The 22,583-nt window shown below is 40.3% G+C and overlaps 1 protein-coding gene across 3 annotated transcripts in view; it reads left to right on the top strand.

Annotated features, from left to right (window-relative positions):
* PLCB1 (phospholipase C beta 1) overlaps positions 1-22,583 on the top strand; it is a 412,203-nt gene that overhangs the window by 323,225 nt on the left and 66,395 nt on the right. For all 3 annotated transcript variants that reach the window (XM_076335119.1, XM_076335120.1, XM_076335121.1), the window contains exons 20-29: positions 807-971; positions 2,882-2,981; positions 5,817-5,921; positions 6,684-6,793; positions 11,482-11,614; positions 12,489-12,542; positions 14,100-14,319; positions 18,142-18,322; positions 20,535-20,611; positions 20,703-20,792. In XM_076335119.1, the coding sequence (XP_076191234.1) occupies positions 807-971; positions 2,882-2,981; positions 5,817-5,921; positions 6,684-6,793; positions 11,482-11,614; positions 12,489-12,542; positions 14,100-14,319; positions 18,142-18,322; positions 20,535-20,611; positions 20,703-20,792 (1,235 nt within the window). The remainder of the gene's footprint in view (positions 1-806; positions 972-2,881; positions 2,982-5,816; positions 5,922-6,683; positions 6,794-11,481; positions 11,615-12,488; positions 12,543-14,099; positions 14,320-18,141; positions 18,323-20,534; positions 20,612-20,702; positions 20,793-22,583) is intronic.

The following is a 22,583-nucleotide window of genomic DNA, read 5'->3' as shown; positions in this document are numbered from 1 at the left end:
ACATCCAGGAGTCATGAGATAGCTGTCAGAAGTCAGCTGCTTCTGCCTGCCTGGTGAAGACTCTGCTGGTTATAATGTCAATGCCCGTAGGAGAGGCGCCTGAGAACGGATTAAGATTTGCTTTAGGCAAGCCTGAATTTGTTCAAGTACAGTGACACTGCTACATATTCCTGTGCCTCTTCCATTTTCTGAAGTAACTGCGGACCCTTCTTTAACTTTGTCAAACTGAGAGTTGTGTTTCCTGTCAAAAATAAGGATTAGAAAAGACAAGCTACTTTATAGCTGTCTTGTTTTCATAGTGAAACTCCTCACCCTCTGTGAAGAGCCTTTATTAGAATACCAACTTTTTAGCTTGTTTTCTCCCTTGCAGTTAAAAACATATGTAGTTTCTCTGCTGCTTATACCTCTTTTCTCCCAGCATTTTTTGAACCTGTTGTTGAGACTGGATAGAAACGAGAGTTCTCAAAGATACTGCGTTGTGGAAATAGGCAGCCAGATTGAGGAGTGAGATCCAAACGAGTATTCCTGCTGAGGGAAGGGCAGCAGCATGATCTCAACCACATTATCGCTCATGGGGGAATTCAGGACCACAGGGTCATAGGAAATCAGGCCTCATAAGTTGTTTTTCTGTGTCTGCAATACTAAACAGTGGGGTTTTTTGTTTATTGTGGTTTTGGTTTTGTTTTGGTTTTCTTTTAAATGCGTACTATCTGATCATTAATGAGAATTAGCCATCTGCATTTCAGCCACTCATTTCCTAATCCACCAAAGCGGTCTCTAGCGATCCTCCTCTGTTTTGGTTTTAGATAATTTCAGGTCAGTTTCTTTCTGATAAAAAAGTCGGTACCTATGTAGAAGTTGACATGTTTGGCCTGCCTGTGGATACAAGAAGAAAAGCTTTGAAGACCAAGACCTCTCAAGGCAATGCAGTTAATCCCGTCTGGGAAGAGGAAACCATAGTGTTTAAGAAGGTCGGTGTAACACTTGCTTCTCAAACGTGCATTGTGCTTGTTTTATCACTGTCCAGTAGAGGAATTCTGTGGATTAGTGAAACTTTGCATTTGTTAGAAAGAAGATAAGGAGATTCCAAATAGTTGTTTCTTGAACTGTTTATTGTTAACCACTTTTGGTGTAATTTTGCTACTCTAGTCAGGCCAGCTCCTACTAAAATAAATGAGTGTAAAGTCACCTTGATTCTTTCACTGACACAGCTGGAAACAGCAGACGTGTCGGTGCAGTGCCATGCTATGAACGAGCAAGCACAGATCCCAGAAGCAGTTTAGCTGAATTGCCATTTTGCCTTGGCTGAACAGCCCTGCTGGAAAGCAGGTCCTGTTAACCTGCGAGCAAGGCGATGTGAATACAGCTATAACAATCTGGCTGTCCAAGCTAACACATTCAAAGCAATCTGTTATCTCTGCTTAGCGCTAGATTGTGCTGTATAAATACAACCTAGGTGATGAAACCACATAAATCTCATCCACTTGAAATGAGACGTGGGCTCCTGAGCTACTCGTGCAATTTGAACGATGCTACTCAGACTCAATTCTCTAAACTTTGAGGGAGCAGAAAATACTGAGCACGTTTTAGGATTGTGCAACGTGAACGTCTTACTGTGCTTCACAATATACGTGGCAGCCAGTTTTCTAACAGGATTTCTGGGGGTTGCTTATTGGGCACTGTGGTTAAGTGGATCCTGAGTCCAGGTGTTCGTAAAACAGTTTCTTTCGTATTTCTCTAGGCAAATGTAGTTCACAGAGATGTTTATACAATTGGTACTTGCAGCCGGGCTTTCTAGGGAGTACAGCCCTTTTCCCTGAATATTTGGCCTTCTGAATGACTTTCCTTTGGCAGCCTGCCAGCGCTTAAGTTTGGAAACATCACTAGCATTTTTCTTCTCTAATGAGCTTCTAATTAGTGTACTTCATTTCTCTATTTAGTTAACGATCGTGCCTGACTGCCTCTGTGCTCAGAGAAGCATAGATTACTATTTTTAGTAATATTGAAAATAAATTAGAGAAACTCTTCGTTTTGGGTTGATGCTTTGGTTTTTTTTCTATCATTGTCTAGATGAATTTTAGCATATGTTCTGAAAAAATGCGTATCCGTGCCCAGGTTAAAAAGATGTGTATTTGTATGTATATTTGCATTAAGTGAGAAAATTAGATGAATTATGCTACACATTCTTTTGAAGTAATATTGAAGATTCCTATCTTAGTAGGGTAGTTTAAGTAACCTTTTTTGATTTCTTGTTTTCTTTTTTCACTGTTTGGCCTTCTTTCTTATGTAGTGCCAAGAAAGCGTCCAATGCTAGTAAATGTCCTGCCTGATTAAACCTCTTTAGCCCAGCCAGTGAGTGTGCTGCAGCACTGGAAAATTCTACTGGGGTTGACATGGTTCACGTAATTCATACATTCACACTCTGCAAAACAGGTTGAGTTGCTTGTTGAGTTTTCAACACTAATATGCCTATCGGTGACTTTTCTCAGAAGTAAGTAATCCCATTGGCACAAACAAAGGAAGAAAAACCACGTAGGGCTGTGAGTAATGAGCAGAAAACAGAGTGGCATTCAAGTGCGATAGGAGTTGAGCTGCCAAAGTCCCTTGTATCGTATTGAAAGTGAAGGGTCAGATTGCTGGGTTCGACATACTACGCACACGTCCCACGTCAAATTTCTTGATTGAAAAATGTTTCTATGAGTTATTTTGACACACAGGTGCATACACCCTGACCTCTTATATGGTAAGACCTTCCTATGCCTGGGTAGATGTTACTCTCTGCTAGACTGAACTTTCTCTTTCTGTCTGCTATATAGCCTGTCTGGAAGGAGCTGTTTCATTCAGAGCAGAAAATTAATAATGCAACAATATTGCCTTCTAGGTCGTTTTGCCTTCCCTGGCATGTTTGAGGCTAGCAGTGTATGAAGAAGGAGGGAAATTTATTGGTCATCGGATATTACCAGTCTCAGCAATTCGACCAGGTAAACCTTTTTTCTCCATTGGGACGGACATTATGTAGTGAAAAGAAGCAGCAAGCCAGAATCCCAGTGCTGTAAATCATCGGCCACTCTGCAGATTTATAGCAACTGGGGATTTGAATAATCTATCTCAACTTTGAAAAGGAAAATACCATACCAATTTCAGCAGAAATTTAAATTTGTAATGAACCAGGAAAACCGACAGAATTAAGCATCAGAGGCATGGTTGGCACTTACTAGTCTCCAGTAGATCAACTGCATGTGCACAGTTTTATGTTGAAAAGTGCAATTGTACACTTTTAAGAGGAAAGAGGGCAGCAACAGCCAATTTTGATGTCATCTTTGCGAGAATGGGAGATAGCTGGGAATGAAAGCAAAATACGCTCCTCTAATGTAATTTTTACACGCGTGCAAGGACTGACCTATATGCAAGCTGTTGTATCTCTGCAAAACCTTTAAATCAACCCAAAATTACTCTCATCTTTATTGCTGAAAATTAAAAAAAAAAAAAAAAAATCGTCACTGGTCTCTTCCAAATCATATAATTATTTCTATTATAATTAGTGGTGACTTAACTGAAAATTGTCTTTGCAACAACTCAGCCCTTATTTTGCAGCCCAGAGATTTGTTACAGATCATGTTTCAGAAAGATGCAGTGACATTCGCGTTTTGAGCAAGAGAAGCGTTCGACTTCAGCGCCAGCTTTTCCAGTGAGGGGAGGGGAGGGGAGGAAAGTAAATTAGGGCAAGCATATGGGCCCATAAACATGCTCCCAGCTTCACTCACACTGGAAAAGGAAGAATATCTGTATCTACCCTGTACCTTACCTAGCCAGTCCCAGCAGTAGCACAAAACTCATATGTTCCTGTATCTAACGGTTGTCCATATTATTCCTGGAGACCTGACCTCAGGTAATGTATAAATCAGTCCCTTCTCTTGTGGCAGGTGATGTCAGGGCTCTTCTAAGAAGAGCTCCAAGTGGTTTTGTTTTAGCTGGTGTGGGTCGCATAGGCTCACTGCAAGCGCAAACAGGCTAGCCATGGGAGGTGGCTGCTGGGCATGTCACTGCTCCAGGAGTTCCTCACCAGTTGTCACTTCTCTTTCCCTTCTCCTTCCCTTCTCTCTACCCTGCTCTTGGCCATGCATCCCTGGCCATTCTGTTGTGCCATCTCTGCCAATCTCCACATCTTTTTTTGTGAGCCAACTCCGCTTACCAATCCAGCAGAAAACTCTCCACTGCTTTCTCCTGGCTTACTGGATATAATTGCCTCATGGAGGATCTGCTGAGCTCCAGAGGAAGATAGGCAATTGGAGAGGAGAAAGGGGGATGTGAATGCTTTCCCTCTTCTGATGAAAGTGAACTCTTACCGTGGCTGATCCCCTTTCATGGCACTCGCCCTTCATGCAGCACAGAGTCCATTCAGCAGAGCACCGAATCGTGTACCTGCTTTTCAGCTTGTGCTTTTTAGAACAAAGGCCACTGTGTTAAATCATACAAGGACTTTCGAGAGCTTTTACCCGCAGGCCTATCTTCTGTCCTTTTCACTCCAGTAATCATTACTTTACAGCATGCAATGGAGAACAACATGTTGATTTTAGTTTGTGTACATGCTGAACATTTGCTGGAGGAGCTTGAGGGAACTGAGAAACATTTGTAGTATGTAATTTCTCTCTTCTGAGACATTATTGAAAACTGTATCATACTGCCACACAAATCCACAGAATTACCATTATTCCCAAAGCAAGGATTTAACCATTACTTGGAGAGGGAGTTGTTCACATCAGCCAAGTGAGAATCCCCCCAGATAAGTGCATCCTGCTCATGACTTGTATCTTGACACTACCCGTACGTGCGGCTCTGTTATCGTGCCTTAGAAGAACAGCTTCAGCCATGGTGTGGGAGGCACCAACTTGTGAGGCAGAGGATGCAGCTTTGCAGCACTGTGATGCTGTAACAGTTTGCTGGGACTGAAAGTCCCTTTCTCCCACCCCTACCTGTGCACTTCCATCACTGTCTTTAAACTGGCATTAATACGTCTGACCTTATGGTGAGGCATTTTGGGGAGCTAAATTGATGGAAGACTGTTCGCCGTTTCTGAGGGTTGCTTTTTCCAGAGTTTAGCTTGCTGAGCTGCCTATCTACAAAGTCAGAAAAGTGTCAGTGCGCAAGAGAGGTGATGGTGGTAGGTGGCTGGGAGAAAGGGTTTGGGGCTGCCCCATCTGTGGTGCCTCGCCGTTAGCTTGGCTAAGCTGCACTGTAACGTGCGCCCTTACTCTTACAAGACAGCCAGCGTTCAAAACAGTCTGAAAATACTCTTTTTTTCAGATGTATTTCTCAGGTTGGTCACATGATAGGGTTCATACACACACACACTTTGTAGATATAGTGCCACATTTTCTGTTTTTTAAATTAGATACTGTGTTGTGGATGGACTATTACATCTCAGTTTTACTTGGCTGTTCAGATTCCTGAGTATTACAAGGGTCGCTTTTGAAAATTAAATAAGAGCTCTGAAACTAAAAAAAAAAAAAATCCAGCCAAAGGTAATAAAATAGAATGCCTAAAAAATTATATCAATGACACTTTTTAGCATTATTCACAGATGTAAAAATAAAGGGAAATTACTGTTTTAAACTGCAGTGTCATGTGCCTTTCTAACAGTCCCCTGGCTGTATACTTAGCACTGAAAGCCTTCAGGTAAATCTTTCCCTACCAGAAGTCCCTGGGGTTGCTTGCTCAGCTGGAGCCACACTATAAATAACAAATGCTAACACAATTACATTGGAAATGCCTGTGGAAGAGTTCATGCTCTGAACTGGTCGTTTCTTATTTTGCAGGCTATCACTACATCTGTTTGAGGAACGAGAGGAACCAACCTTTGACACTGCCAGCTCTCTTTGTGTACATAGAGGTCAAAGACTATGTACCTGATACTTATGCAGGTAATTCTGTGACATTTTCCTACTGGGAAATATAAAGGTTAATTGAAACGCAAAGTGAATGTGGTGTAGATGACTTGCCATATCGGGATAACAGTCCTGTGAACAAACCTCTGCACCTGCTGGATCATTATGTCTCATCACTCATACAAGATGGCCTGATTTACAGCGGCCTAGCTGAGGTTTAGGATTAGGGGCAATTTATTTTCAGCAGACCTCGTATGACTCTAAAGGAGGAAATACCCCAGGCATTTGTCATTGATGAAGCACAAATGAAACTGCTTATGCGACACGGTAGTATGTAATTGTTTCCTAAGCAAAGTGCCATGCTTAATGCAGAGCATTGTATTTTGGAATCAGCTCTATCAAGGATAGGTTTAAAGACCATACTGTGCATCTTCAGTGAAAAACAGTATTCTGTATAGCTGTTTTGATTTTTTTTAAAAACAGGTTTTTTACTAATGCTCCTCTGTGCCTCATGTGAAGCAGGATCCTAGTTGGCTGATGCTGTAAGCTTTGGAAATCCATCATAAAACACTGTGCGGAAAATGCACATCCCCGAGACCCGAGCACAAACTCAAAGAGGGTTCATGTTAAGAGTATTTGTGCATGATGGTGTACTCCCCTCCACTGTTGTTTCTAGGACCTGGGAGTACCTATCAGCAGCAGATCTATATGAAAAATACAGTCTCCTTCTTAAAACCTGAGGAGCACTGGAACCATAACATAAGGGGTTTGAAACTGAAGTATTTGCATTATTTCTAGACGTGATCGAGGCCTTATCCAATCCAATCAGATATGTAAACTTGATGGAGCAGAGAGCTAAGCAACTGGCCGCACTGACTCTGGAAGATGAAGAAGAGGTAAAGAAAGAGGTAAGGGAGGTTTCAGAGTCTCTGCAAGTTATGTTATAGTATTTAAAAGCACCTACTTTGCTTAGAAAGACAAATATTGAAAGTCCCTGGGAATTGTGTGTGTTGATTACTTGAACACCTGTAAACATCTCACCTAGAATGAGACTAGGGTACATTATAGCTGAGAAGCATTGCACTGTGTGTGTGGTTTCACTGAAGGCAGCATGTTGTGCATGTAGCAAGTTACTGTTCAGAGGTAAAAAGACACCAAAAGCTGAATGAAAAACCATGTTATGAGTACGCTGATTTGCAACTTTGTTACGTAGTAAATGAAATCTTCGTAAGCCATTGCCTGTTGTTTTCCAGTGTGATGCTGAAGTTCCCCTTACAAAACAGACAACTCCATGTCAGTAGCTTTTCCTGAAAATGTTACAAATTTCCCGGAATTTCAGGCTCTGTTGCTGGAGAGGTTATTCTGTTCAGATGTTCAAACGTTCAGTCTCTCTGTTCCAGACATTGTCATTGGGACGTCTTCTAGCAGTGTTGGAAAATATCAACCTTGTCTTTTAAAGATTGCTTGTGTCAGGTGTTAGGCACATCATGCGAATCAAAAGGCACTCGGTACAGGTCTCTAGTGAAGGTGGAGAAATGCTTTATAATCCTAAACTGCCCTCAGCTCTGGTGCCTGTCTTCTTCAATTCTCAGATGTGCAAAGCCTCATTGAACTAGATTTTGTAACCAAGAATACATTCCCAAAGCAGACCAGATGAGTGAAAGTCATTACAATTCAGTGGCCAACAATCTACTCTTTGTGCAGTGTCACAAGTTCGGCTGAATGAGGACACTGTGAAATGCTCAATAGCATCTTAGACATTTATCTGGGACGCTCTACACATGAGATTCTATTTTAATAGCAAAGTCTTTTTTTAACATAATGCTTTAAATACCTTAGAGGTCATTTTTACTTTTGAAAAAGTACAGATTTTCCTGGTCTGTACAGGCTTATTTGTTAGTTAGAAAAATTCTGTCACAGAGTATCTTCTAAAGCAAATGGGAAGCAGGGAAGCTGAATTGTAGTGCTCAGGTAGCGCTACCATATGTCAAGGAGCTTGAAAGCTCATAGGATAAAGGAGCTTGTTTCGGAGTAGCAGAGAAATATTTTTTAAAAGAAAACTGTAATGATTGTAGTGGCGCATTTGGTAAAAATGTATAACCATTCAGTTAGGTGCAGTAGCAAGGGACAGGTACAAAATTGCCACTTTAAGTGGCAATCTAAATACAGCATTGTTACCTTCTATTTATAAACGCCCATTCTGGGTAAGGTATTTGGCAGCTGGGCTGTACTTGGAAATCTTGAATTGCCTGCTCATGTTACGTGATGATAACGTTTTCATCATCCGTCAGCCAGGCTGACTGTTTTGTTCACTTACATTGGCCCACGAGAATCACATCAGTTAACAATTGCAAGTACGTTCACTGGCAACATAGCTAAATAAACCCAAGTATGTTTGCCAGAAATGCACGTAAGTGCACCTGCATTCAATTTTCCTATGTCCAGTTTCAAATTTACACCCTATAAATGTTTGTGTGCAAAGCTGTGCTGTCTCCTAGCACAGATTCCACCTCCCCACACCTCTTTCCCTCCCCTCACACACATTTATTTATCTGAGCTGGGTTCTTGCAGCTGTCACAGGAAAACTGAGGTTTTTTCTTTGCTACCTAGAAGTTTCAACTGTATCGCTGTAAGAAGTTCCCCAGCCTTCTTGCAAAACAGTAGTCAAATAAGCTACCTAATAGTGAATTGTTTTGAACAAATAAATTAGCCTTTCTTTAGGCTTCAGATTACACTGCCTGTTAATTATCAGCGTAATAACATAACTGAAGAACTGACAAAATTTACAGCATCTTTTCTGTATTTATGTGCAATGTTCCCATCACGAGTGTAACATGAATTCCTACCTTTAGCTTTCTGGTCAGTTCTTGCTTTCCAGCCTGGGCTTAGAACAGCTATTTTTGCAAAATGGAAGCATTGTAATACCTGCAGTGTGGGTTTTGCACCTTTAACTGTACTTATCTGAATACACTGTAAATTTTTATGAGCGTGCAGGTAGTGAGGGTTGCCTTCTCTTCCCCTGCATGGTGTCCTTTACAGGAGGAATAAGCCATAGAAATTTGCAGAGAGTTCCTTGGGACGAATTAATCCCAGCCTAAAATAGATTGATGCAACTAGTTTGTACGTTTTCATCCCCACAGTCGACGGGAGCAGAAGTGTGTAGGGGTCTAGGAAAAGCTAGCCAGAGTAAAATGCATTTTGGCTGTGCCTGCTGGTGTAATGTCCCTGGGCCTGCATGTTAATTCCCACTGCAGAATCAGGGAGTGAGGAGGCCTTGCTGGCTCGTTAATGTGTCTGACATGGAAGCAGCAGAGCATCTGACCTGTTGTTTCTACCCATAAAACAGTGTTGAAATGGAAACTATTGTTTTGCATGCCTGGATATAAATCAAATGAAGCCAGTTGGCTTCTTCGGTTAAATAAAGTGATTTTGATAGGGAAAGTAAACAAAAACATCTCTAGGAGAGCAGCTGCACTTAGCATGTCTGATACCACTATTTAAAATGAAAATTCAGGCATAATTTTGCAAATCATAATGATCACACCAAGTTACAGTAATGGAAATTAAGTTGATCTGACACTTCTTATAGGGAGACCTTGCTTACACTCGCTTATACTTTGCCAAGGAGGATAGAAGCAGCCTAACAGTGCAGCAACAGAGATCTCCCAACCCCAACACAGTGCAGCTCCTTTTCTCTGTAGAAATAAAAATAGACCATATAGATATGTACCTGTATGGTATGTATCTTTCTACTTAGTAAATATACTGTCTTGCAAAAGACATGGCAACATGTGGAATATAAACCATTTTCAGTGAATATTAAAACTATAAAGTATAAGGCTGGATTACATCATGTTTTAAAAAGAGCCTGAAATACTCTCCACTAAGGAAAAATCATGTTTACTTTCGCATTCTGTGTGATGAATTATGAGAAGAGAAAGTACTTTTTAATGAGATTAGTTTGCTTGATGTAGTGAAAATTACTCTTTATTCACTTCCTGATCCTGTCTCACATTTCTGCTTTAGTTTCTGAAAACAGATGTTTTATGTCCAAAACTGACAGGTGGTATTAACAGTTTCTCAACAAGCTGTGATGCAGCATTTCGCGTCACATACAAACCTAGTCCCAAAAAAAGAAGGTAATACTCACTTTCCCATGCAGTGACTTTTGGGGCACAAACTTGCCAGAAGTTAGGAATTCTAGCTTTATTTGTATTAATTGTTGATGATCTATATAGCAAACATTGTTTGTATTAAACTAATGAATTGCATCCTGTGAGGAGTATATTTTAAGGAGAATTGAGGGGATAACCATGTCTGTGTGTGTTTGTCACAGCTACAGCTTTCGCCAGTCACGTTGTCCTACTGTCATAACTATTGGCTAGATCATATTTTTCCTTATCTTATTTGCAGTCATTCCTGCTTGATAAAAATGAATTTGTTGGCATTGGTTTTCGATTGCATCATGTTTCTGACTACGGTATCTCTGTCTTATAATTTTGGTAGAAATAGGCTGCTGAGACAGAAATCCTTTTGCAATATACAGTATGTTGTCAGGGCCAAGATGAAGGAAATCAGCAGCAAGAGCAGCACAAAACGGTTAGATCAAAATGTATTTTGCCTCTATTGATGCAGTGCAGGCTGATATTTTGCAAGTGTGGAGTAATCAAGGGGAAAAAAACAACTGTGGTATGCTGCCTCTGCATGTAATGTGATTACAATCAAAGAGTGAAATGGAAGCAGCTGAAGGAACAAATCCAAAACTACCCTGGGACACCATGGCAACTGGCCCCTCGCAGGGACAGCAGGAAGGGGGGCTTGGCCATTTCAAAATAAAACTTGCTGTGAACGACCTTCTGTTTGCTGAGTGCCGGGTGCTTGCTTAAAACCTCACGGTCACAAGGAAAATTAGAAGATGTTCAACGCGTAGTACAACGTACGCTGTAAGCCTGAGCCTTTAGGAAACTGGAGAGAAAGAAAAGATTGTGGAAAATGCTTAAACGTTTGGATACCACAGATGTATTTATGCAGCAGGATGGAGATACTGTTTATATATTATCCTTGGAGTGTAATTACAAGAATGTAAGGTCTTGGGAATCAGAAGTATGTCTCTGTTCTGTAAGAATGGTGAATAATGATAGTGCTGTGTGTATCTATGAAATTTAAAAGTAATTTTGTGTACACGTTTTTTCACAGCAGGGATTTGAGCAGCATTTTCATGCCAGCTTCTACATTATTTCTAGAAAGGTTTTATGGCAGAGAACAATGCTTTTCAATAAAAAACAGATTTCACATCTGGTGCAGCTAATATATACTGTAATGAAAAACGTCCCTGATGAGTTATATCCACTTAAAATAAAAATCTTTTCCAGAATAATACATGCTCTATTTCTTCTTGAAATTTACCCTGCAAAAATGAACCACCTGGATTACCATGGCTCTTAAGGATAGCTTTGTTTTGTTTTCTTTTAGAGTGATTTCTATATAACATTTGCAGAATTTTACATTTAAAAAAAGAGGCTAAACTAGACCTGCAAATAAATAGTTTTAAGTCTGTTAGCTGGGAAGAGTGATGTAAAGCATTATGTATTTTCAGATTGACCATGGAGATGCACCGTCCGAAGCTAACAATGAACCTAGGCCAACACCAGCAGAAAATGGAGTAAATTACACTGCCTCTCTTACACCGAAACCAGCAACTCAGGTTGTCCATAGCCAACCAGCACCAGGTAAAAAAAAAAACCAACAAAAGAAAACAAAAAAAGTCACATCTTTTCAGAATAAATCTGGATAATAATTTTTCATGTGCTTTGAGTTTAAAGAACAAAGGGGGGGGGGGTTGGTTGGTTGGTTTGGTTTGGTTTTATAAAATAGGTAGAAATTTCCCCGCTACTTTGCTATGCTGTTAGGGCCAGTCTTCTTCAAATGTACAAATCTCTTCTATTCAAGAGTTGCTTTTGTGGTGGAACTGAAGTTCATACAAGCAAGAAAATTTGCTGGGTGGTTTTTTTGTTGTTGTTGTTGCAAGTGCAGGAATCTCTTTAAATTGTTTTTACAACTATGCCTAATTTATGCATGTAGTTACATCTTATTCCACACACACAATACAGTCTTAGATACTTCTATATTTTGTATTGACATATCGCCTATAACAAATGCTTGTTAAACCACAGTGTTTATAATTTTATGACTGCAGTCTTCATAGGCTTGATCTAACTGACTTCCAAGGAGCTGGATTCATCTTGTGTACAGAAATTTTGCACTGACATCATAATATAGGGCAGTTGTACTAACTGTCAGCCTCATACCACTTAAATGACTCATATGAGTGGTATCGGTGAGTTCAATAACATCCTCGTAAGTAAAACCACAAAGCTCAGGTGGGTTTTTGGAAGGTTACCTTTTCGTGTTGGTTCACAGGATCGGTGTTGTTTTCCACGTTGGTACTCTTCTGCTCAAGAGATGTGTGTTCTCAAATGATTAATAAATGCCCATGTGAGCGTATGTCCGGTGTCACCTGCCATGTTTTAATATGCAACCCAGCAGCACAATAATGGCTGTTGCTTTAAAAGAATTAGAATCAGTCATCTCTTTTACCTCTAGGTTCGGTGAAAGCACCTGCAAAGACAGAAGATCTTATTCAGAGCGTCCTCACAGGTAATAAATACACCGTTTACACTGCATGAATGATACACCTTTTTGTCAAGAGAAACATATTTTTTTAATGAAATAGGCCATCTGGCTTAGACATTTCTTTGAGTGATTAGGACTGCAGTAACTCATAGAAAATGTACATACCATGTTTTCTTCCTCAGCTTTGAAGTTATTAAATGTTTGAGCACATGTTTCATGAGATCGGTAGTGGGTGCCAACAGGGAATTTTTTTAAAATATCCCATTTTTATGGTTTCCCAAGCACAACATTACCATCTAATGCAGACAAAAGGCCAGCATTATGAGAACAGAAGCCAAATTTGCTCTGAATATTGTGAATAGTAGTGAAACCATTTTATCTCCATTAGCCTTGCAGTGCTCCCATTGCTCCTACAAAATTGAAATTACCATTACATCAAGCAAACTGGTCTGTCGGTTAGATAGTGCCTACTGTTGGGAGTCATGTCCTCTAGCTTGGAGTTTAGATTGAGAATCTCATAACTCAGTTTATTTTATAGTGATTCTCCTACATTAGAACACACTCCATGTCCAAATCTTGTGTAGGCCTACATTTAGGTGTGGAAAACGGATAAGACACATGAAATTCTGCATGTTGATTGCCTCTTACTCAGTCTCCCTCACGTGCAGTAGAAAGAGGCTGGCCTAGATTGTGGAAGTACCTGCTGGCCTCATACAATCAGTCTGTTGTCTGGGAAGGGGTCTTCAGTCTGGCTTTCCCAGAGCTGTGACCCCAGATCATGCAAAGTCATCATTCCCTCCAGCACTTTTGGTTTTTTGTTTGTTTTTTTTTAATTGCTGATTTAGTGTGAGGTTGTGGAGGTCAGGCTAGTGGACCCTGAGCTTGAGCTGTGATCTGGGTTCACAGAGCAGGACATCCTTCAGAGCTGCTGTTGGAGTGACAGCACTGGAGGGCAGTTCTCAGCATTTGGCTACCGATCCTTTGCTGGACTGGCAGCCAGCTGGCCATGACTCCTCTGATGCAGGGCCTCCATCAAGAGAGAAGTGAAATCTCTCCCGAGATGCCATGATGATACGGGGACAGATGCCTCCAGCCAGTGCCCGGGTCAAGGCAGGAGAGCAGGCAGCTGAAGCGCTGTTTGTGAAGGGGGTTTAGGCATCAGCATGTTATGTAGCCCATCCAGAGGGAAGGGAGACTTGAATTGTTGGTACAGTGGATACAATAAAGATCTGTGGTCATATCTATGTGAGATCATGGGTTTATATGTTGGGCTGATGGGAATCTTTTGCATCTAAAAGGGGTTGAGGAAAGAAAGTGCATGGTTTTTATTTTGCTACACATCTTGGTGTTCTAAATTTTCATCTCACTTCTTACTCTTATATCAATTAAATTTGCCACAGTATTTTCAGTCTGGTTAGCTTATTTCCAAATAAGTCTACTCAGTTTAAGCTAGCACATTTCACTTACCAGCTGTAAACAAGCATGCTTTGTTTCATTCCTGCTAATGGCAATTTCTGGCTTCTCTGATTGAAAACATATGTTATTAGAAAATGGAAGTGGCTTTTCTTATTATCATTGTAGAAGTGGAAGCACAGACTATTGAGGAGCTAAAACAACAGAAGTCTTTTGTTAAACTTCAGAAGAAGCACTACAAGGAAATGAAAGACCTTGTAAAGAGGCACCACAAGAAAACCACTGACCTTATCAAAGAGCACACTGCAAAGTATAATGAAATCCAAAATGACTACCTGCGACGAAGAGCGGTTTTAGAAAAAACAGCAAAAAGAGACAGTAAGAAAAGGTATGTTGAACGTAGCTTTCCTGTTCTTGGTATTGGAGGTCTTTACTCAAGTCTTCTTCTATAGTAGACAATTAATATGGAGGTGACATTACAGCACAGAAAAAAATCAAAAGCAGCAAGAGTCCTAGGTAAAATGAAGTCAGGGCCTTTGATATGGAAATCATCAGAAAAAGCCCTCTCCACGATGTGCTGCTGCTCTGCTAGAAGCCAGATAAGTTGTTCACCACGTTATACCTCTTTCCCTGTAAATGAGGGCACGCAGTATTTATCTTGGCACTTTCCCTAGACTGCTGGTATGGGTAGGTGACTCGGCTGTACGGGCAACGGCAGCCAGTGGATAGGTAGTGAGCATAATCACAAACTACGAGATGGGGCATCCCCTACGTACTGGGGCAGTTCAGGAACCAGACTGCAGCGCAAAAGCTCTCAAACCCATCTGGATAAAGTGTTTTACTTTCCTACTCAGGTCAGCTGCAGCATGTTTTATCAGAGCACCCCATCTTCTCCCATGCTGACCTCCTTTAGGAGGAGTATCTGTTCGATGGAAACTTCTACTCCACAATTAGTAATATAACTTTATAATGTAGCTCCTTTTTCAAGCAAGGAGAAGTTTTTGCAGCCAGCACACATGGTCATCGTGCCCATATTAAGCAATTGGTTTACTCCGGGCCACCACAGTGTGCTGCCTGGTGGCGAAAGAGACCCAAGTGTCAAAACAGGAACAAAACTTAGTCCTCTTTTACGCTATTTATGGGTAAAACGGATATTCTGAATTTGGGGATGAAGAGCACTGTCTCCAAGTTAGAGCCCTGGGAAAAACCCATGCTGGAGTAGAAGGCATCAGATGTATAATTAGGTGAAAGAAACACCTGAAAGTTTTATTAACATTGGACTGCTGTTCACATTACGATTGATCCAGACCACTTGGGGATCTCTTAACGATTGCTTGGCTTTGCCTCTGCATGCACACCCCTTCTGTGCTCTGTCTCTTTCTAAATCTTGCATTGCCCTATCTCTTTGTGTGTGCTGATGTAATTTTTATGTTATTTGTGTAGGTAAGAATAAAAAAGGAGAGTTGTATTTATCATTATCAGTTTGAAATGCAGAGACTCTTATGACTCATTAATCTTTCCACAACTATTGTCTTGTTCATATGGTAAGGAACTATGTGTTAACAAAGATCAATTCTTAAGTCCTGGCAAAGCATATACACACATAGGTACAATCAGTGTCTGATACTGTTACAATTGAATGATAATCAGGTAGGGGTACCCGCCTAAATTTTTATTTCTCCCGTTAGTGCAGCATTCTCATTTTGACATAATTTATTTTTTTAAGTAATTAGATAAGCACAAAACTCCTTTAACTTTTACATAAAATTGATATAGCTGCAGTTCTTAAATATGAACTCACTGAATGAACATTAAAAAAAATTACTTGTAGTTTTTGGTAGGAGGTCATCAGAGAAAAAGGCTGAAAGCATGCTCTGGCTGCTAACCTTGTTGATAATACCTCTGTAAGTGACTGGGATTCAGGCCATAACTTGTCCCTAGGAAGGAGCTTATTCATTTATGCCTGCCGGATGACAGAATGTCATTGGGCTTAACAAGAGCTTAACACTCATAATATATCTATGTTCAGCTGGCCTTAACTGTTGCCAGTTTTCAGGCTTCTGGGTTCTACGCTTGAGTTTAACAAACTCCTTTAATGACTGGTTGTCAACTGCACACACAGTGTTATTTTATCCGCTGTATTTTCCATCATCAATGTGTGCGACAGATAGTGGCAGACAAAGCAATGTCTTGTTTCTTTTCTCTAGCATATTCTATTCAAATTTAAGCAGAAAAACAAACTGAATAAATAAAATGACTCATTTTGGGTTTTTATTTTGTTATGATCTGACCATAAATCATTCATGATATCAGGCAATAAAACCCTGCAGTCTATGACGTGGAGCTGTCACAGTGATTTCAGAGTTGTGAAGTTTTATGTGCAGATACAGAGAAATCTGAAGGTTAAAATATCTGAGGTTGAATTTTAAAAAGGCAGGAATATATTTTTAGGGATTTTCAAACTTGCAAGTACATATTATCTCAAGCAGAAGACTTCCAACAGAATACTGCATCCCAAGGAAAAAGGTGATTTTTATCATTTTAAATTATTACCAAAGCTATTTGCCTGTAACTGTAAAGTATAAATCACTACTTCATCAGGAGTCCCTGTATCAGATTGCCATACAAATCTGTTGTCTCTGGTCAGAAGCAATCCATGTTTCACGCCCTTGTCTAAAATTGGACCGAGATTCAGTAAAGCCGTTGTCTAAGGGAAGTTTGAAGTATTTATTTATACACATGTGGAAGTGTTTTGCTGGTGGTGTTCTGAAGTTTCTTTAATGATTATGTCCCTTAAAGCACAGCCTTAGTATTTTAGCCAGCGTTTAGAAGTAGGCCTTACTTCTTTTTCCCAAAAATACAAGAGAAACGTCAGCTTTAAAATGTATAGTGTAATGGCATAATATGCTGACTTTAATATTCATTAATGCTGTCTTCTGGCTCTGTATTTAAATTATCCACACCTATCACACTGACACCTCTTAGCAGAATATTCAAATACAATAAAAGTACAAGAAATAAAAAGAGGCTACCTTGGTTCGTATCCTCAGACTGATGAAAGCAGCTTCACATTATTTCAGTTGAAGTTACTCTAATTGGCAGCAGCTGCAAACTTGAACCTGGGAGAGAAAAGAGAGGCAGCCAGTGTAGCAAGTTCTCTGCATTGTAATCTCTGCAAGTTTCTGAGTAGCAAACTCATTTTTCTCACAGTGTCGGCCCTCTCTGTTCAAGGTTTTGCTGTTTTGTCCATCTCATGCACTGTTCCTGAGGTTTCCCAGGCAACTGATTTAACACCTCACTACAGCAGTAAACACAGCAGCAGAGCAGGGAGACGGCATAATTTTTTTTTTAATGTTTTTCTTGGGTTTAGTTTACTGCTGGCCTGAGAATGATACTGCTTTTGTTGCTTATTTTTCCCTTGAGCACTTTAGTGTTGTCATGTCATGTCTCCTTTTACAATTACATCTATCCTTCCTTCTGTCTTAAGAAAGAAAAAAAAAACCAAAACAAAACTGTTCCTCAGCGTTGCTTTTTAGCTTCCTCATTATGTTTTTCCTTTGCTCCTATGTGCTGCCTTTCTGAGGTTTACTCCCCACTGGGGTGTTAACTTGCCTTCTAAAGTCACCAGTCCATGGAGCACTTTCCGCTGTGTGTGCCATGCATGGCATTTCCTGAAGGGGGGAGAAAATGCCAAATAAAGGGATGTTCCTACCGTTTTAAGCATTTTATAAATGCAGATGTAAAGTTATGCTCTTAGATTTATCGCTAAGTGTATGCAAGAATGACTCGGTTTTCAAAATACTTAGCATTCACCATTTCTGCTGAGGACTTTGCAGCTTTGAAGTTCAAGTTACACATCTGGAGGTGGATAGACAAGTTCCATGGGCATCTGTTTATGGGAAATCTTGGCAGTTGCATTTATAGCTCATTTATACTAAGTCCGGTTCACACCACCATGGTGGGTTAGTAAAATGAGGTTTAAAAGCAATAGCCATCCCATTATTAAACTGTTAATGCTTTTTTTTTCCTAAAAGATGAAATTATTGGACTTACTAGAGCTAAAATCATCTTCTGGCCCTATATGTGGTGCTGAGAAACTTCTTAATGGGCTACATATAACCAGCTGCCTTGAAAACAAGGTTTAAATAAGGGGCAGAGTGTACATGCCTAGTGGCTTAGACCTTGCTGGGGTGTGTATGTCTCTTTGCAGATCTGAAACGGGCAGCCCAGACCACAGTTCTTCAACTATCGAACAGGAATTAGCTGCGCTCGACTCTGAAATGACCCAGAAGCTAGTTGAGCTGAAGGAGAAGCAACAACAGCAGCTGCTAAATCTCCGACAGGAGCAGTATTACAGTGAAAAGTACCAGAAACGAGAGCACATTAAGCTGGTACGTTTGTTACGTTGTCTGCTTTTCTTTAGCGATCTCAGGGTGAGCAATGAAAGCAGCATGACATTATAATTAAGTGGGACTTCCTCTTACTTGGAGTCCATTTCAGAGCTTGATTTTTCCCTGTGGTCTGCTGCAACTTCAAGGGGCTGTTGTGTCACTTTGTCACTAATATTTCCAACAACTTGGAAGGCTTTGGATGGAAGGCAGAAAGGCAACAGGATTATTACTACTGCTAACGCAGAGAGTCCTTACCTCTAGTTACATAAGTCTCAGTTTATTGCAGCTTTTGGATGATGTTCCAAGTTTGTTCTGCCATTTTTTTAAATGTACAACACTCAAGGAGGCAGGATTAGCTGGAAAACAAAATGAAACACCATGAAAATAAATAAATGAAAAGAGATTCAAACATTCCCCAGGGCAGAGAGGTGTGCCAAACAGTGTTCCTGTTGCCGATGAATGCTTTAAGGGGATGCAGGACATAATCTGTATATGGTGAAGAAATATTTTGCGTCCATCAGTCCAAGCCAGCTTGTGTTTTCACAGCTGGAGTTTGGCTGACAACTACAGCAGGATCATAGGCCCTCTGAGCTGAAATAGAGGAGCTTGGGCAGATGGCAGCTGATGCTGATAGATATTCTCAGGCAGAAAAGAACATTTTTAAAGGGTTTTATGGGAGCGCAAACTGTTTCTCAACTCCAGACAATCCTCTCTCAGGATTTTTTTCTATTATATGATGTTTTCCCTCATTGCTGTTGGATGAAGTGATTTGTCTACTCTACCCTGCCATCCAAAAAGAGCAGGTCAGAGGAGTGATATGCATGGATATGGCTCAGCAAGGCCTTTTCACAAATTCATTCCCATGGATCATAGCATGGTGCTGAAGTTCCCAGGCGGTGCCCTGTTTATCACCGGTTGTATGTGACTCACTTCAGCATTACCCAACGGGACCTGCTCCAGCGTGGGTGCATGGACACAGTTACCTGTGCTGCAGGGAGAGAGCCCACATTCAAGTAACAGTTGTTGGCTGCATCTCAGGCATTTTAATTTTTATGAAAACAAACCATTTTGGACCCACATAGTTGAGCTTATATTGTAAGCTAACTCATTTCTCCTTTCAAAATGGAAATGGCATTTCTCAAAGCAAACTTACATTTTCAGCATTGTCCAGTTAGGTAGTGTCAGGATAAAGTCATATTTTAGCACAGAACCTTCAGGCAATTTTCCCTCTGAGCTGTGCAGGAGTTAACATTTCAATTAAAATCTGCTTTGCAGCCAAGAGATTCTTTCTGATGTCTTTCTTTTAGAGGACAAGCTACTGTCAATATCTTTCTTCTTTTATCTAAGGAATGAAAAGCTGGATCAGACTGGCTAAGGCAGCATTATACATTCTCTGGTTCATCATCCTGACGATTAATTTACAGACTCAGACTTAAACTAGAGGGGGTGATCAAACCAAATCGGTCCTATTTCTCACTTTAATTCACCATTCATTGAACTTGCACACAAGCCCTGTCTGTCCGTGTGTCCTCTCCCGTCAGCATCACCACCGCAAGCAGGCTTTTTGTTAGCAGTTTCGAGCTGAATGAGATTGGACCCAGCGCTGCACAGCAGATTTCAAACCAACGACTCAGATTTTTTTTTGACTCCATCATTCTGTGATTAAAATGTAGGCTATGCTTATCTATAATTAGCTTCCTTAGCTATCGTGCATGAATTTTCAATATCCACCTGACCACCCTGAAATCCAAGCTGTTCCATGTAATAATGCTCAATGCAAGAGGAATGTTTTCAGCACTCGCAGAAAACCTTGAATATTCAGTGACACAGGAATTCAGTTTGTAATTTATATTGCATAAATTCAGTTGGTGACCATTTATGAATTATCACAGGCATTTTAATTCCTAGCGAAGGTAAAATCTGCCAAATATATTTTGGTTTTACATGTAATATTCAGAAACTATATCACCTTGATGTACAGAGAAGCAGTAGTTTCTGTGTAAGTTGGACATACACAAGTCTGGCTAGACTCTGCAAGTTAAGAATGCATTTACACCGATAAGAATGTTGACTGGCTTTTGATCATTGGTAATTAATCAGGGAATGGTGTAACACTTTCATGTCTGCTACAGACTTTTGAGGAAACTTAGATGCATGTATGATGTTTAGCTGAAAATACATATTTTTGTTTCTTGGGATATTTTTTTTCTAGCTTATTCAGAAGTTGACAGATGTAGCAGAGGAGTGTCAGAACAGCCAGCTAAAGAAACTGAAAGAAACATGTGAAAAGTAAGGTGCTATTCCCCTTATGATTGATTACTACTCCATGTGGGTTTTGTTTAGGTACATTTTGAACTTGCCTTTATGTTTTATGCTTTAGAGAAAAGAAAGAACTGAAGAAAAAAATGGACAAGAAGAGGCAGGAGAAGATCACAGAAGCAAAGTCCAAGGATAAAAACCAAATGGAAGAGTAAGTATATCCCTAGATCCGTATCCTTATACGTTATGACACTAGATTTTTCACAACTGGAAAATCAAAGAAAGGTCTCAACCCTAAATACAAGGCAGCTTTTAGTCAGACTGTAATACCTTACCAGAGCAGTGGAGTCCTCCTTATTTCTGCTGATACTAATTTAATTTCCTGGGATTAATCTAATCTCCTGTTCTGCGAGCATTGAGAGTCTGGGTCAGCTGCAAAGGTGCTGATATGTGGTATGGGGACATGCCTGTGAGTGGCATGACGGAGTGATTCACCAAGATGCTGTTAATCCAGACGCTATTCCTCTGAGTATAAATAGACTTAGTGGCTTCATAGAATCATAGAATCATTAAGGTTGGAAAAGACCTCTAAGATCATCGAGTCCAACCATCAACCCAACACCACCATGCCCACTAAACCATGTCCCTAAGTGCCTCATCTACACGTCTTTTAAATACCTCCAGGGATGGGGACTCAACCACTGCCCTGGGCAGCCTGTTCCAATGTTTAACCACTCTTTCAGTAAAGACATTTTTCCTCGTGTCCAATCTAAACCTCCCCTGGCGCAACTTGAGGCCATTTCCTCTCGTCCTATCGCTTGTTACTTGGGAGAAGAGACCGACACCCCCCTCGCTACAACCTCCTTTCAGGGAGTTGTAGAGAGCGATGAGGTCTCCCCTCAGCCTCCTTTTCTGCAGGCTGAACAACCCCAGTTCCCTCAGCCGCTCCTCATAAGAGCCTTCAGTTCCTGCAGGGTTTGATTTCACCTTAACTTACGTTTTTATTTGTGAGTTCTCTTTTCTTAACTCTGTTAAAGCTGCTCTCCAGAAGGAATAGCAGCAACACACTGGAAGGTTTGCTCTACTTTTGTGAATAAATTCCCCTCAGATGCTGTGCTACTGATTCTCCTCCGGTGACAAGTGCTATGCAGTGTGCAGTCACTTTGGGTGGAAGCGAGAGGAAAGCTGAGCTCTGAGGGTGCAGTTTCTGTGACCAGGGACAGGAATATTAATTTCATTTATGCACCACCAGACAATACAAACTGTAGTTGTGCAAGTTGATTATATTCTTCCCAAGGGCACAGTATCTAGGTTTGTTTGTCCTCCTTCATTTGTTTTGGCAAGCAGCTCAAAAAGAAAATGGAGCATTTTAATCTTGCACTGTTTGCTGGGATATTCTTGTTACCTGTGTTTACTTTAGTAACATTTAAGGACAGTTAAAAATACAGGAGGAACAAAAAAAAAAGAAAAATCCAGAATATCTGAGTTTTACCAAGTAACAAAGACACAACTATGTTTGGTTTTCTACAGGTAAAAAGGTTTATAAAGGTTTTGGAGCCTCTCAACATAGAATCTGTGTATTTGGTAACACTGAAAGAAGGCCACACACACAGAATGAACTGCATCAGATAATTTAAGAGTCGATATTATAGAATTCTAATAAACATCCTAGAAAAAAGATAACAAAATGAGAATAATTGGTTATGAAAAAAAAGAGAAATACTTAATATGGTTAGAGCTGGTCAGAGGGCATGGAAGTCCTATTAGAAAAAAGTAGTTAGTCATTACGAAAACGTTATAGCAGTAAAAATCAATTGCAATAGGAAATGATTTGCTGAGAGATTAATGAGACACTAGTGAGAAAGGCTGAGAAACAGACAAGTAGAAATTCTTTTTTGTTTTCCTTTTTTTTTTTATTTTTTTATTTTTCCCAAGGGCTTTCCTTTGCCAGGCTTTTCAAAGAGCCCTTGGGAAAGAGGAGATGGGAACTACACAGGAAACT

Source organism: Aptenodytes patagonicus, chromosome 3 (assembly GCF_965638725.1).
Source record: "Aptenodytes patagonicus chromosome 3, bAptPat1.pri.cur, whole genome shotgun sequence".
NCBI classification, from domain to species: Eukaryota; Metazoa; Chordata; class Aves; order Sphenisciformes; family Spheniscidae; genus Aptenodytes; species Aptenodytes patagonicus.
Note: the sequence above shows the minus strand (reverse complement) of the source record. Positions and strands in the feature narration are given on the sequence as shown.